We start from the raw sequence: 15,539 nt of genomic DNA, 5'->3' as shown, positions 1-15,539 counted from the left end.
ATGGCCAATCTTCCCACGCAGCTGAAACAAATGAGGAGCTGATGAGCTGAAGGTTTTGGGAAGGGAAGAGACACACTGAGGGAGTGTGTGGGGGGTGAAGAAACACAGTCTCCAACCTGGGCTCTCTGGAGGACAAGAGTGCTGCACGTCCACTTCCATGAGGAATATAAGGATTTGGAGATAGTTACCTTTGGGAAATAGTCACCTTTGGATATATGCACCCGTGGAAATACGGGAGAGACATTTGGAAGGACTTTTTGCTGGGTTGGCCACTAGCTGCAACGTGGACTACAGTAAGGCTGGGGAAAAGTTATCTGAGCGAGTGAGAATTATGATTTTGGATGTGGAAGAGACCTCCCTGAACTGTTAACCCTTAAAGAGCCACAAGAGAACAGAATTTTGTTATATTTTTGTTAATTTCCCAAGACCTATAATAAAATCCTTGTTTTGTTTGAACCTTGTCTCCTTGCACTACTTGAGCAATCCCGCTGAAAGCTGTGTAGCCTCTCGTGACGTCACAGATGGTGGAGAATACGGGCAAGCTCAAGCGTTAATAGTGCATGTCAGAGGAGGATATCGAAGGTTTGATCACCCAGTTTTCCAAGTTGGCCGTAGGCTCCCCGCCGACTGAAATGGAGGACATATTGAAAGCCCTTGTTGCTGGCCAGCAAGCCCAGATGCAAGCAAACGTGGCTCTCTTGGAGGAGCAAAAGAAAGCCAACCTTCTGAAGGCAGAGGAATTGCAGTTGCAGAGACAGAGGGTTGTCCAAAATACCCGCCCAATAAAGGCAATTGACTTTATATCTAAGATGGGAGCTACCGATGACATTGAGGCATACCTGCATGCATTTGAGGCCACGGCCACTAGAGAAGCCTGGCCCAAGCAACAGTGGGTTGGTCTGTTAGCCCCCTTTCTAACCGGGGAATCGCTGAATGCTGTCCGGGACCTGGGCCCTGACCAGGTTACTGACTATGATGCCCTGAAGTCTGAGATCCTCAGCAGATATGGACTCACAAAGTTTGGTATGGCCCAGCGCTTTCACAGCTGGACCTTCCAACCAGACCAACCTCCTCGGGCGCAGATGCATGAACTTGTCCGAATCGCAAGGAAATGGCTGGATCCGCAGAGGAATACAGCAGCGGCGGTGGTGGAGGCCGTTGTGGTGGATCGTTACCTACGCGCCCTGCCTTATGAGGCAAAACGGTTCATCAGTCAACAGGCCTTGACCACGGCTGATCTGACCGTGGAAGCTGTGGAAAAGTACCAGGCCACAGCGGAGATGCTGAATGCTTCCCGAAAAGACCCCAGGAGTGCGGCCCCACCACAAATGGGAAGAACCCGTCCAAAGGACCCCAAGGTCTCGAACCCAGCCCCGTCAGGACTTATCCCGGCTCCAGGGGGAGCCAGAAACCAGGCGGGTCCAAGAAGAGTACACCAGGAGGGGGAAACTCGACAGTGTTACCGGTGTGGGGAGATGGGACATATCTCCTGGCAGTGTGGGAAACCAGCCGATGAACCTATGCCCACTGCGGAGTCCTCCAGCTCAGCACCCACACCCCGTGTTGCCTCGCTCTTGGGAGTCGTAGATGGCGGCCCAGATCGACCCCCCACCTGCCCGGTAACTGTGAATCACCATGATGTGGAGGCCTTACTGGATTCTGGTAGCCGGGCCACCCTGGTGCGTAAGGATTTGGTGGGCCCAACGTGTCTGACCCCGGGGAAAGTCCTCCCAGTTTCCTGTGTCCATGGGGACACCAGAGAATACCCCATTACTGAACTTACAATGACCAGCACACGGGGAACCATACACACGACGGCGGGGGTGGTTGATTCCCTCCCCGTCCCTGTCCTAATTGGACGAGACTGCCCAGCCTTTTACCCACTCTGGAGAGAGTCTCAGGAGAGGATAACCCGAGTACCTCGGAAACGGAGAGGCAAGACTCATCCTGGGAAGGCTCCGGTGCAATCCTCCGACTTACTCACTCCCACCCGGGCTCTGATAGGGATGGCAGGTGCCCAGACCGACACCGAGACTGGTCCGGATACGGGAGAAGAGAACGCAGCCCAGGAAAGTGCTCCGTTCTCCAGTGAAGAAGACGTCCCAGGCACCCAAGAGCTTCCCCCTCTCACAGGCCAGTATGGTACGGCTCAATTACAAGATCCTACTCTTGCAAATGCCTTAAGAAATGTGCAGGTATTAGAAGGTGTAGTGTTAGGTGATAAGACAAACCCTACTTACCCCCATTTCGCAGTAAACCGGGGGTTAGTATATCAGATAGTCAAGAAAAATGATGAAGTGCATGAACAGCTCCTCGTGCCACAGCCCTATCGGGCCACAGTACTCAACCTAGCACACACACACCCGCTAGGGGCCCACTTGGGGGTAGAGAAGACTAAGGAAAGAATCATGCAACGTTTCTTTTGGCCAGGAGTACACAAAGAGATAGAGAACTACTGCCGTAGTTGCCCTGAGTGTCAGCAGGTTGCGCCAAAGCCCACATATAGAAACCCGCTCATTCCCTTGCCCATTATCGAAACTCCTTTTGAGAGGATTGGATTAGACATAGTCGGGCCCTTACCGAAAAGTTCCAGGGGACATCAATACATTCTGGTCATTCTGGACTATGCATCCCGGTACCCGGAGGCCATTCCGCTGAGGAAGGCTACATCCAGACAAATCGCCAAGGAGCTGTTCCGTCTCTCAACTAGTCTGGGAATCCCAAAAGAGATATTGACGGACCAAGGGACTCCATTCATGTCCAGGGTGATGAAAGAACTCTGTGCTTTACTGAAAATCAAACAGCTGAGAACCTCGGTCTACCACCCCCAGACAGATGGCCTAGTCGAACGTTTTAACAAAACACTAAAATCCATGCTGCGGAAAGCGGTAGGGGAAGATGGGCGCAACTGGGATCAGCTGTTACCATACATATTATTTGCGGTGAGAGAGGTACCTCAGTCTTCTACTGGTTTTTCACCCTTTGAGCTCTTGCTTTCCTACAGACCCAGAGGACTGCTCGACATCGCCAAGGAGGCCTGGGAGGAGCAGCCATGCCAACAGCGGACACTGATCGACCATGTCGGGGCTATGAGGGAGAGAATGAAGGCCATCTATCCCATGATGCGGGAACACCTGGAGGCCAGTCAGCGGCAACAGCAAGCCTCCTACAACAGATCTGCTCAACCCAGGGAGTTTAAGCCGGGGGACAGAGTGCTGGTCCTGGTGCCAACCGTTGAGTGTAAATTCCTGGCAACCTGGCAAGGACCATATGAGGTCATTGAACGCATGGGAGAAGTAAACTACAAGGTGAGGCAACCAGATAAAAGAAAAACCGAGCAGATTTATCATGTTAACCTTTTAAAGAAGTGGCACGCCAGAGAGGCGATGTTCAGCTGTCTACCCCCCACAGAGACCAAGGAACCGGCGCGAGAAGAGGTTCAGCTGGGTCCAAATCTGTCCCCACATCAACGACAGATGGCCCTGGAACTCGTGGAGCAGAACCAGGATGTCTTCTCCTCCCTTCCCGGTCACACAGAGGTGGTCCAACATGAGATCCGCACCATGCCTGGCCGAACGGTAAACCAGCGCCCGTACCGCGTGCCAGAGGCTCGTAAAGTGGTTATACAGAAGGAGGTAAGGAAGATGCGGGAGTTGGGAGTAATCGAAGAGTCCCACAGTGCCTGGGCAAGTCCCATCGTACTAGTTCCCAAGCCAGACGGTTCAGTACGATTTTGTAATGACTATCGAAAGTTGAATGAAGTGTCTGAATTTGATGCATACCCAATGCCTCGTGTCGATGATTTAATAGACTCCTTGGGGCATGCTCGTTTCCTAACCACTCTTGATCTCACAAAAGGCTACTGGCAGGTGCCCCTGACCCCGGCGTCCAAGGAGAAGACAGCCTTTGCCACCCCGGAGGGGCTCTACCAGTATACCCGACTTCCGTTTGGTCTCCACGGGGCACCTGCCACGTTCCAACGCCTGATGGATCGAGTCCTTGCGCCCCACAAGAGGTACGCAGCGGCTTATTTGGATGATGTTGTTATACAAAGTCCGGATTGGGCCAGCCACATACCCCGGGTACAAGCGGTGCTGGATTCGCTCAGGGAAGCAGGGCTCACGGCAAACCCGAAGAAGTGCAAACTGGCCTTCAGTGAGACAAACTACCTGGGGTACACCATTGGGCGGGGGTTGGTCAAACCACAGGAAGCCAAACTGCGGGCCATACAGGACTGGCCGCAGCCCATCACCAAGAAGCAAGTAAGGTCATTTTTGGGCCTCGCTGGCTACTATAGACGCTTTATTGCAGATTTTGCTACCATAGCTGCACCGTTGACGGAGCTGACGACCAAACGCCACTCACGAATGGTGAAGTGGAACCCTGCGGCGGAGGCGGCTTTCCTCAACCTGAAGCGAGCACTCTGCTCCAGTCCGATCCTGGTGGCACCAGACTTCAAGAAGGAATTCATTGTCCAAGCGGATGCTTCGGAGGTGGGTCTGGGTGCTGTCCTCACCCAGGCACATGACGGTGAAGAACATCCCATTCTCTACCAAAGCAGAAAGTTACTTCCAAGAGAGAAGAACTATTCAACGGTGGAGAAAGAATGTCTGGCTGTAGTCTGGGCCCTGGAGTCCCTTCGGTTCTATCTCCTGGGCCGACGTTTCATGGTGGTATCTGATCACGCCCCTCTGCAGTGGATAGCCAAGAACAAGGAATCAAACAGTAGAGTAACCAGATGGTTTTTGAGCTTGCAACCGTTTAACTTTTCTGTTGTCCACAGGGCTGGCAAGCACCACGGCAATGCGGACGCCCTCTCCCGGCGTGATGCCTTCTTCGCTGCCTTTACCCCGACGAGGACGTCGGTCCCGAGGAGGGGGATGTGTGATGTCACGAGAGGCTGTGTCCTGGAGGGACGTTACATCCCCCTGAGGTGGCTGCAAACCCAGACAGCTATGGCTCCATCTGCTGGTATGGTCGGGAACTCCACCCCTCTATGGCCAATCTTCCCACGCAGCTGAAACAAATGAGGAGCTGATGAGCTGAAGGTTTTGGGAAGGGAAGAGACACACTGAGGGAGTGTGTGGGGGGTGAAGAAACACAGTCTCCAACCTGGGCTCTCTGGAGGACAAGAGTGCTGCAAGTCCACTTCCATGAGGAATATAAGGATTTGGAGATACTTACCTTTGGGAAATACTCACCTTTGGATATATGCACCCGTGGAAATACGGGAGAGACATTTGGAAGGACTTTTTGCTGGGTTGGCCACTAGCTGCAACGTGGACTACAGTAAGGCTGGGGAAAAGTTATCTGAGCGAGTGAGAATTATGATTTTGGATGTGGAAGAGACATCCCTGAACTGTTAACCCTTAAAGAGCCACAAGAGAACAGAATTTTGTTATATTTTCGTTAATTTCCCAAGACCTATAATAAAATCCTTGTTTTGTTTGAACCTTGTCTCCTTGCACTACTTGAGCAATCCCGCTGAAAGCTGTGTAGCCTCTCGTGACGTCACAACACACACACACTGGACACACACACACTGGACAAACACACACACACACACACACACAAACACACACACACTGGACACACACACACATACTGGACACACAAACACACACACTTGACATACACACACACACTGGACAGACACACACACACACATACACACACACTGGACACACACTGGACACACACACACTGACACACTGGACACACACAAGACACACACACTGTATACACACACACTGGACACAGTGTGTGTGTCCAGTGTGTGTCCAGTGTGTCAGTGTGTGTGTGTCCAGTGTGTGTCCAGTGTGTGTGTGTGTGTGTGTGTGTGTGTGTGTGTGTCTGTCCAGTGTGTGTGTGTATGTCAAGTGTGTGTGTTTGTGTGTCCAGTATGTGTGTGTGTGTCCAGTGTGTGTGTGTGTCCAGTGTGTGTGTGTGTGTGTGTTTGTCCAGTGTGTGTGTGTCCAGTGTGTGTGTGTGTGTGTGTGTGTGTGTGTGTGTGTGTGTGTGTGTGTGTGTGTCCAGTGTGTGTGTGTGTTTGTCCAGTGTGTGTGTGTTTGTCCAGTGTGTGTGTGTCCAGTGTGAGTGTGTGTATGTCCAGTGTGTGTTTGTCAAGTTTGTGTGTGTGTGTGTGTGTGCGTCCTTTGTGTGTGTGTGTGTCCTTTATGTGTATGTGTCCAGTGTGTGTGTGTGTGTGTGTCCAGTGTGTATGTGTGTCCAGTGTGTGTGTGTGTGTCCAGTGTGTGTACTTATACACGTGCACACACACACACACACTGGACACACACACACACACACACACACACACACACAAACACACACTGGACAAAGACACACAGACACGACACACACACACACACACACACTGGACACACACACACTGGACACACACACACACACACACACACACACACACACACACACACACACACTGGACCCACGCACACACACACACACACACACACAGTCTTTATATAACTTAGTCCAAGTGGTGGTCAGAATGTTTGTCTTAACTAGCCTGATAACTCCAACATGTCTGATATGAACATTGACATAAACCCTCTACATACTTGAGTTTCTCCAGTCTGCAGTGTGGATCCTCCTGTCCAGCAGAGAGCAGTCTGACTCCTGAGTCTCCTGGGTGATTGTAGCTCAGGTCCAGCTCTCTCAGGTGTGAGGGGTTTGACTTCAGAGCTGAGACCAGAGAAGCACAGCCTTCCTCTGTGACTAGACAGCCTGACAGCCTGCAAAGAGTCAAATCATATTAAAATCACACTGCTATTCTTTGGTGGTGAAAATAGTGGCAGTATATTTTTTTCAACATTTTCATTTATACCAGCGTCCTGAAACCTGCCATATTATATCATTATTAGAAAAAAGCATAATATTGTGTGTAGAGAGAAAAATGTATATTACGAATATTTGAGTAGACTGACCAGAGCAGTTTAAAAAGCAGTATCAGTCAAAAGACAGACAGTGAGGTATCAGATTTAGATTGTATTGAGTATACAGTCCACACCATATCTATTTTGACAGTGAAGCTAACATTTTAAATGTGGCTCTATACTCCAGCATTTTGGTATTGAGATCAAATGTTTCATATGAGGTGACAGTATATAATGTCACCTTTTATTTGAGGGTATTTTCATACATATCTGTTTCACCGTTTATAAATGAAAGCACTTTATGTATCTAGTCCCCCCATTTGAAGAAGTCATAAGTATTCTGACCAATTCACTTATAGTGCATTAAAGTAGTCAAAAGTTGAGTATTTGGTTGTAAACTCGTTGGTTGCATTTGCAGTTTGTTTTGGTTGTGTTTTGGGTTATGTTTTGCCCAATAGTAACTGAATGGTGGATGATGACTGGAGTAATTTTCTGTCTAAGTGAGTACATAACATGTTTCTAAACACTACTAAATTAATCCTGATGATGACATGATTAAGAAAAATCATGAATGAATCATGAATAATAATGAATGAGAAAGTTACAGAGGCTACAACAAAACATGCTAACCTCTCACCATTAACCTCAAATAAACGGTGACATTCTGTACTGTCACCTAATATGAAACATTTTATCTTTAATCCAAAATGCTGGAGCATAGCACCAAATGTAAAACTGTAAGCTTCACTGTCCAAACACATATGGTGTGGACTATGTGTGCCTGGTAAACACATGTGGATCTGGTGAACAGTTATCACTTGTTGACCAACTACAGGAATACTGACCTCAGAGTCTCCAGTTTACAGTGGGGATTCCCCAGTCCAGCAGAGAGCAGCTTCACTCCTGAATCCTTCAGGTCATTGTTACTCAGATCCAGCTCTCTCAGGTGTGAGGGATTTGACTTCAGAGCTGAGACCAGATAAGCACAGCCTTCCTCTGTGACTAGACAGCCTGGCAGCCTGCAAAGAGTCAAATCATATTAAAACCACACTGCTATTCTTTGGTGGTGAAAATAGTGGCAGTATATATTTTTCAACATATTCAGATATATCAGTTTCCTGAAACCCACCATATCCATTCATAAATGAATGAATGTTTCATTATTAGAAATGACAAATTATCATAATATTGCTTGTAGATAGAAAAATGTATATTACAAATATTTGAGTTGACTGACCAGAGCAGTTTAAAAACAGTATCAGTCAAAAGACAGACAGTGAGGTATCAGATTTAGATTGTATTGAGTATACAGTCCACACCATATATATTTTGACAGTGAAGATAACATTTTAAATGTTGATCTGTACTCCAGCATTTTGGAATTGAGATCAAATGTTTCATATGAGGTGACAGTATATAATGTCACCTTTTATTTGAGGGTATTTTAATACATATCTGTTTCACCGTTTAGAAATGAAGCACTTTATGTATCTAGTCCCCCTATTTGAAGAAGTCATAACTATTTTGACCAATTCACTTATAGTGTATTAAAGTAGTCAAAAGTTGAGTATTTGGTTGTAAACTCGTTGGTTGCATTTGCAGTTTGTTTTGGTTGTGTTTTGGGTTATGTTTTGCCCAATAGTAACTGAATGGTGGATGATGACTGGAGTAATTTTCTGTCTAAGTGAGTAGATAACATGTTTCTAAACACTACTAAATTAATCCTGATGATAACATGATTAAGAAAAATCATGAATGAATCATGAATAATAATGAGTGAGAAAGTTACAGAGGCTACAACAAAACATGCTAACCTCTCACCATTACCAATAACAGAGGGGTTATGATCCTTGTTCCTCTGTAACTTTCTCATTCATCATTATTCACGATTATTCATGATTATTCATAATCATGGTAGCATCCACATGAATGTAGAAGTGTTCAGAAACATCTTCTATTCTTACTGACAATACAAGTGAAGTGACTCCAAAATGACAGGACATTATTAACCATTCAGTTTCTATTGGGAAAAACATAATCCAAAACAGAACCAAGACAAACTGCAAATGCATTCAACAAGTTTGTAGAATTACAAGATTGATGTAATCACTGTGGGTAAGGAATATGGGACCAAATACAAAACTTATGACTACTTTAAAGCAATATAAGTGAACATGTACAAATGATTACGACTTTTTCAAATGGGAAAACTAGATACATAAAGTGCTTTCATTTCCAAACAGTAACACAGATATGTATGAAAATATCCTCAAATAAAAGGTGACATTATATACTGTCACCTCATATGAAACATTTGATCTCAAATCCAAAATGCTGGAGCATAGCACCAAATGTAAAACTGTAAGCTTCACTGTCCAAACACATATGGTGTGGACTATGTGTGCCTGGTAAACACATGTGGATCTGGTGAATAGTTATCACTTGTTGACCAACTACAGGAATACTGACCTCAGAGTCTCCAGTTTACAGTGGGGATTCCCCAGTCCAGCAGAGAGCAGCTTCACTCCTGAATCCTTCAGGTCATTGTTACTCAGATCCAGCTCTCTCAGGTGTGAGGGGTTTGAACTGAGCACTGAGACCAGATAAGCACAGCCTTCCTCTGTGACTAGACAGCCTGACAGCCTGCAAAGAGTCAAATCATATTAAAACCACACTGCTATTCTTTGGTGGTGAAAAAAGTGGCAGTATATTTTTTCTACATATTGAGATACATCAGTGTCCTGAAACCTGCCATATCTATTCATAAATTAATGTATCATTATTAGAAATTATCATAATATTGCTTGTAGAGAGAAACATGTATAGTACAAATATTTGAGTAAACTGACCAGACCAGTTTAAAAAGCAGTATCAGTCAAAAGACAGACAGTGAGGTATCAGATTTAGATTGTATTGAGTATACAGTCCACACCATATCTATTTTGACAGTGAAGCTAACATTTTAAAAGTGGCTCTATAATCCAGCATTTTGGATTTGAGATCAAATGTTTCATATGAGGTGACAGTATATAATGTCACCTTTTATTTGAGGATATTTTAATACATATATGTTTCAACATTTAGAAATGAAAGCACTTTATGTATCTAGTCCCCCCATTTGAAGAAGTCATAAGTATTTTGACCAATTCACTTACAGTGTATTAAAGTAGTCAAAAGTTGAGTATTTGTTTGTAAACTCGTTGGTTGCATTTGCAGTTTTGTTTTGGTTGTGTTTTGGGTTATGTTTTGTCCAATAGTAACTGAATGGTGGATGATGACTGGAGTAATTTTCTGTCTAAGTGAGTAGATAACATGTTTCTAAACACTACTAAATTAATCCTGACGATGACATGATTAAGAATAATCATGAATGAATCATGAATAATAATGAGTGAGAAAGTTACAGAGGCTACAACAAAACATGCTAACCTCTCACCATTACCAATAACAGAGGGGGTATGATCCTTGTTTCTCTGTAACTTTCTCATTCATCATTATTCACGATTTATTCATGATTATTCATAATCATGGTATCATCCACATGAATGTAGAAGTGTTCAGAAACATCTTCTATTCTTACTGACAATACAAGTGAAGTGACTCCAAAATGACAGGACATTATTAACCATTCAGTTTCTATTGGGAAAAACATAATCCAAAACAGAACCAAGACAAACTGCAAATGCATTCAACAAGTTTGTAGAATTACAAGATTGATGTAATCACTGTGGGTAAGGAATATGGGACCAAATACAAAACTTATGACTACTTTAATACAATATAAGTGAATATGTCCAAATTATTATGACTTTTTCAAATGGGAGAACTAGACACATAAAGTGCTTTCATTTCCAAACAGTAACACAGATATGTATGAAAATATCCTCAAATAAAAGGTGACATTATATACTGTCACCTCATATGAAACATTTGATCTCAAATCCAAAATGCTGGAGCATAGCACCAAATGTAAAACTGTAAGCTTCACTGTCCAAACACATATGGTGTGGACTATGTGTGCCTGGTAAACACATGTGGATCTGGTGAACAGTTATCACTTGTTGACCAACTACAGGAATACTGACCTCAGAGTCTCCAGTTTACAGTGGGGATTCCCCAGTCCAGCAGAGAGCAGCTTCACTCCTGAATCCTTCAGGTCATTGTTACTCAGATCCAGCTCTCTCAGGTGTGAGGGGTTTGACTTCAGAGCTGAGACCAGAGAAGCACAGCTTTCCTCTGTGACTAGACAGCCTGACAGCCTGCAAAGAGTCAAATCATATTAAAACCACACTGCTATTCTTTGGTGGTGAAAATAGTGGCAGTATATTTTTTCAACATTTTCATTTATACCAGTGTCCTGAAACCTGCCATATATATATATCATTATTAGAAAAAATCATAATATTGTGTGTAGAGAGTAAATGTATAGTACGAATATTTGAGTAGACTGACCAGACCAGTTTAAAAAGCAGTATCAGTCAAAAGACAGACAGTGAGGTATCAGATTTAGATTGTATTGAGTATACAGTCCACACTATATCTATTTTGACAGTGAAGCTAACATTTTAAATTTGGCTCTATACTCCAGCATTTTGGATTTGAGATCAAATGTTTCATATGAGGTGACAGTATATAATGTCACCTTTTATTTGAGGGTATTTTCATACATATCTGTTTCACCATTTAGAAATGAAACCACTTTATGTATCTAGTCCCCCTATTTGAAGAAGTCATAAGTATTCTGACCAATTCATTTATAGTGCATTAAAGTAGTCAAAAGTTGAGTATTTGGTTGTAAACTCGTTGGTTGCATTTGCAGTTTGTTTTGGTTGTGTTTTGGGTTATGTTTTGCCCGATAGTAACTGAATGGTGGATGATGACTGGAGTAATTTTCTGTCTAAGTGAGTAGATAACATGTTTCTAAACACTACTAAATTAATCCTGATGATGCCATGATTAAGAATAATCATGAATAATAATGAGTGAGAAAGTTACAGAGGCTACAACAAAACATGCTAACCTCTCACCATTAACATCAGTGAATATGTCCAAATTATTATGACTTTTTCAAATGGGAGAACTGGACACATAAAGTGCTTTCATTTCTAAACAGTAAATCAGATATGTATGACAATACCCTCAAATTAAAGGTGACATTTGTACTGTTGCCTAATATGAAACATTATATCTCAAATCCAAAATGCTGGAGCATAGCACCACATTTAAAACTGTAAGTTTCACTGTCCAAACACATATGGTGTGGACTATGTGTGCCTGGTAAACACATGTGGATCTGGTGAACAGTTATCACTTGTTGACCAACTACAGGAATACTGACCTCAGAGTCTCCAGTTTACAGTGGGGATTCCCCAGTCCAGCAGAGAGCAGCTTCACTCCTGAATCCTTCAGGTCATTGTTACTCAGGTCCAGCTCTCTCAGGTGTGAGGGGTTTGACTTCAGAGCTGAGACCAGAGAAGCACAGCCTTCCTCCGTGACTCCACAGCCTGACAGCCTGACAAAGAGATCATCATGATTTCACAAACAAACTGTTAATTTAACACCAGTAGTGTAGTAGGACAATGGAAGATGCATTTGGTTTATTCTCTTAAACTACATATAGATTAATCTTCTCTCTCCTAGAATTGTATGGTCATTTTGATTATATTAATGTGAAAATCAATGCATTGATTCAAAATGTTTTTCAAGAATACATATATTTCTCTAAACTGAATATTTCTTCCTGATGATTAGTACTTAAATGTCATTTTATGTACTCACAGAGCAGCTCTGGAGGCTTTGACCACTGGCAGCAGCCTCAGAAGACCTTCCTCTGATCTGGAGTATTTCTTCAGGTCAAACACATCCAGCTCCTTTTCTGAAGTCAGCAACACAAAGACCAGAGCTGACCACTGTGCAGGTGACAGTTTGGCTTCTGAGAGACTTCCTGATCTAAGGAAGCTTTGGATCTCCTTCACTAGAGAATGGTCATTCAGTTCATTCAGACAGTGGAACAGATTGATGCACCTCTCTGGAGAGGGATTCTCCCTGATCTTCTCCTTGATGTACTTGACTGTTTCTTCATAGCTCTGTGAGCTGCTTCTTGTCTTTGTCAGGAGACCTCGTAAGTGCTTCTGATTGGACTCCAGTGAGAGGCCCAGAAGGAAGCGGAGGAACAGGTCCAGGTTTCCCGTCTCACTTTGTAAGGCTTTATCCACAGCACTCTTGTAGACAGTATCTTCAGTAACTTGCGGTTCGGCCATTAGATTATCATTGTTGTTGATGAATGAGAGGAACACATATACAGCAGCCAGAAACTCCTGAATGCTCAGATGTACGAAGCAGTAAACCTTTTCCTGGTACAGCCCACATTCCTCTTTAAAGATCTGTGTGCACAATCCTGAGTACACTGATGCTTCATTGACATCAATGCCAGCCCTTTTCAGGTCTTTTTTATAGAAAATCAGATTGCCCTCAACAAGCTGTTGAAAAGCCAGTTTTCCCAGTGACAGAATGCTCTCTTTATTCCAGTGTGGACCTGTCTCTTCTTTCCCAAGATACTTTTCATTCTTCTGTTTGGTATGAAACTCCAGAAGGTGTATGAACATCTCAGTCAGAGTCTTGGGCATCTCCTTTCTCTTATGTTTCAGCATGTGTTCAAGGACTGTTGCAGAAATCCAACAGAAGACTGGAATGTGGCACATGATGTGGAGGCTCCTTGATGTCTTTATGTGTGAGATGATTCTGCTGGCCAAGTCCTCATCACTGAATCTCTTCCTGAAGTACTCCTCCTTCTGTGGGTCATTGAACCCTCGTACCTCTGTAACCTGGTGAACACACCCTGAAGGGATTTTATTGGCTGCTGCAGGTCGGGTAGTTATCCAGAGGAGAGCAGAGGGAAGCAGATTTCCCTTGATGAGATTTGTCAGCAGAACATCCACTGAGGTTGACTTTGTGACGTCACAACAGATCTTGTTCTTCTGGAAGTCTAGGGGCAGTCGGCACTCATCCAGACCATCAAAGATGAACAGAACTTTGTACTTGTCGTAGTTGGAGATTGTTGATTCTTTGGTTTCCATTGAGAAGTGATTGAGAAGTTCAATCAAAGTGTGTTTTTCCTTTTTCATCAAATTCAGCTCCCGAAAAGGGAATGAAAATACAAATTGGACATCCTGATTTGCTTTTCCTTCAGCCCAGTCCAGAATGAACTTCTGCACAGAGACTGTTTTTCCAATGCCAGCGACTCCCTTTGTCAGCACAGTTCTGATAAGTTTGTCTTGTCCAGTTAAAGGTTTGAAGATGTCGTTACATTTGACTGCAGTCTCTGGTCTTGCTTGTTTCCTGGTTGTTGTCTCAATCTGTCTCAGCTCATGTTCATTATTGACCTCTCCTGTTCCACCCTCTGTGATGTAGAGCTCTGTGTAGATCTTATTGAGAAGTGTTGGGTTTCCTTGTTTAGCGATCCCCTCAAATACACGTTGAAACTTCTTCTTTAGATTAGATTTGAGTTCACGTTGAAGAATCACAGCACGCTCATCTGAATCTAGAAACAACACAGAGGATATTAATATTACATCTGTTTTAATACCTACAGTATTGTAAGACTGTCTTATAAAGTTTAAATTATAATCATTTATTCTCTTGTCTGTATAAATGTGTAAATGTTTTCATAATGCATTACACACTGGTGTGACTGATTTATATCATTATTGGTATTATTGATGGCATTAATAATGTTCTCTCTCTCTCTCTCTCTCTCTCTCTCTCTCTCTCTCTCTCTCTCCTCTGTCTAAATGAATCAACACAACACATCCCTGCTGCTCCTTAATGAGGTCACTAGGTGTTGTGTTAAGGCTGCTACAATATCATTTAGTTACACAGCTACTTTAGCTGTACTTTAGCTACAGCTTTTAAATGTTCTAAAACAGCATTCAACATGAGGCAGACAGCTCTTACTTATCTCCAGTGTGTCAGCAAGCTCCTTCTGGTTCATTTTCCTCAGGACGTGCAGTGTGATCTTAAGAGCCCCCTCTCTGGCACTGCTCTCCTGCTTCTCATCTTCAGCATCCACCACTTCCTTATCCTGCTTCTGACTCTCAAAGCCTTCTGGGAGATCTGGACTAAGAATCCTCTTGAACATCTTCAGCTCGTTCTTCACAAATGTCATAATATTCTCTTCAAGCAACTGAAATAAATCAAGTAAATAAGTTAAGCAAGAGAATAAATGCTTTCTCATTAACACATTAATGAATGATTGACAGATCAACTTTACTTGAGGTAAACAAAAACAAATGTACATAACAGGACCACATACACTGAATATGGAGGCCAGGTCTGTTTGATGACTCTGGGAAGACTGACCACTGAGAATCTCTGACTCTGATCTCTCCTGTTGGTTTCTGTTGAAAAAACATGAGATTACATCTCCTCATCCAGGGAGTGCACACACACACACACAAACACACACACACACACACACACACACACACACACACACACACACACACAAGGAGGGAATGTTGTGTTTGTTTAATATTGTTTCAGGACTATGAAAATGGAAAAAAGTATTAGCCTATGGATTATGAAAACAACAAAAAGAAATGGTAAAATGGAGAGGAGAAATTACTAGAGACAGTGTTGTTTAAC

At 43.7% G+C, this 15,539-nt stretch overlaps 1 protein-coding gene across 1 annotated transcript in view; it reads right to left on the bottom strand.

Moving 5' to 3' along the window:
* LOC311116449 (NACHT, LRR and PYD domains-containing protein 12-like) overlaps window positions 1–15,227 on the bottom strand; it is a gene marked incomplete at its 3' end in the record, with an annotated part of 16,954 nt that extends 1,727 nt beyond the window's left edge. Inside the window, exons 1-8 of the mRNA XM_084191534.1 lie at window positions 15,208–15,227; window positions 14,850–15,078; window positions 12,675–14,436; window positions 12,235–12,408; window positions 10,982–11,155; window positions 9,366–9,539; window positions 7,742–7,915; window positions 6,582–6,755 (exon numbers count right to left, since the gene is read on the bottom strand). Of these exons, the coding sequence (XP_084047660.1) occupies window positions 6,582–6,755; window positions 7,742–7,915; window positions 9,366–9,539; window positions 10,982–11,155; window positions 12,235–12,408; window positions 12,675–14,436; window positions 14,850–15,060 (2,843 nt within the window). The 5' untranslated portion in view covers window positions 15,061–15,078; window positions 15,208–15,227. The remainder of the gene's footprint in view (window positions 1–6,581; window positions 6,756–7,741; window positions 7,916–9,365; window positions 9,540–10,981; window positions 11,156–12,234; window positions 12,409–12,674; window positions 14,437–14,849; window positions 15,079–15,207) is intronic.
* Between the last annotated feature and the right edge of the window lie 312 nt (window positions 15,228–15,539).

This window comes from Coregonus lavaretus, assembly GCF_964263955.1.
Source record: "Coregonus lavaretus genome assembly, contig: HAP1_SCAFFOLD_960, whole genome shotgun sequence".
NCBI lineage: Eukaryota > Metazoa > Chordata > Actinopteri > Salmoniformes > Salmonidae > Coregonus > Coregonus lavaretus.
Note: the sequence above shows the minus strand (reverse complement) of the source record. Positions and strands in the feature narration are given on the sequence as shown.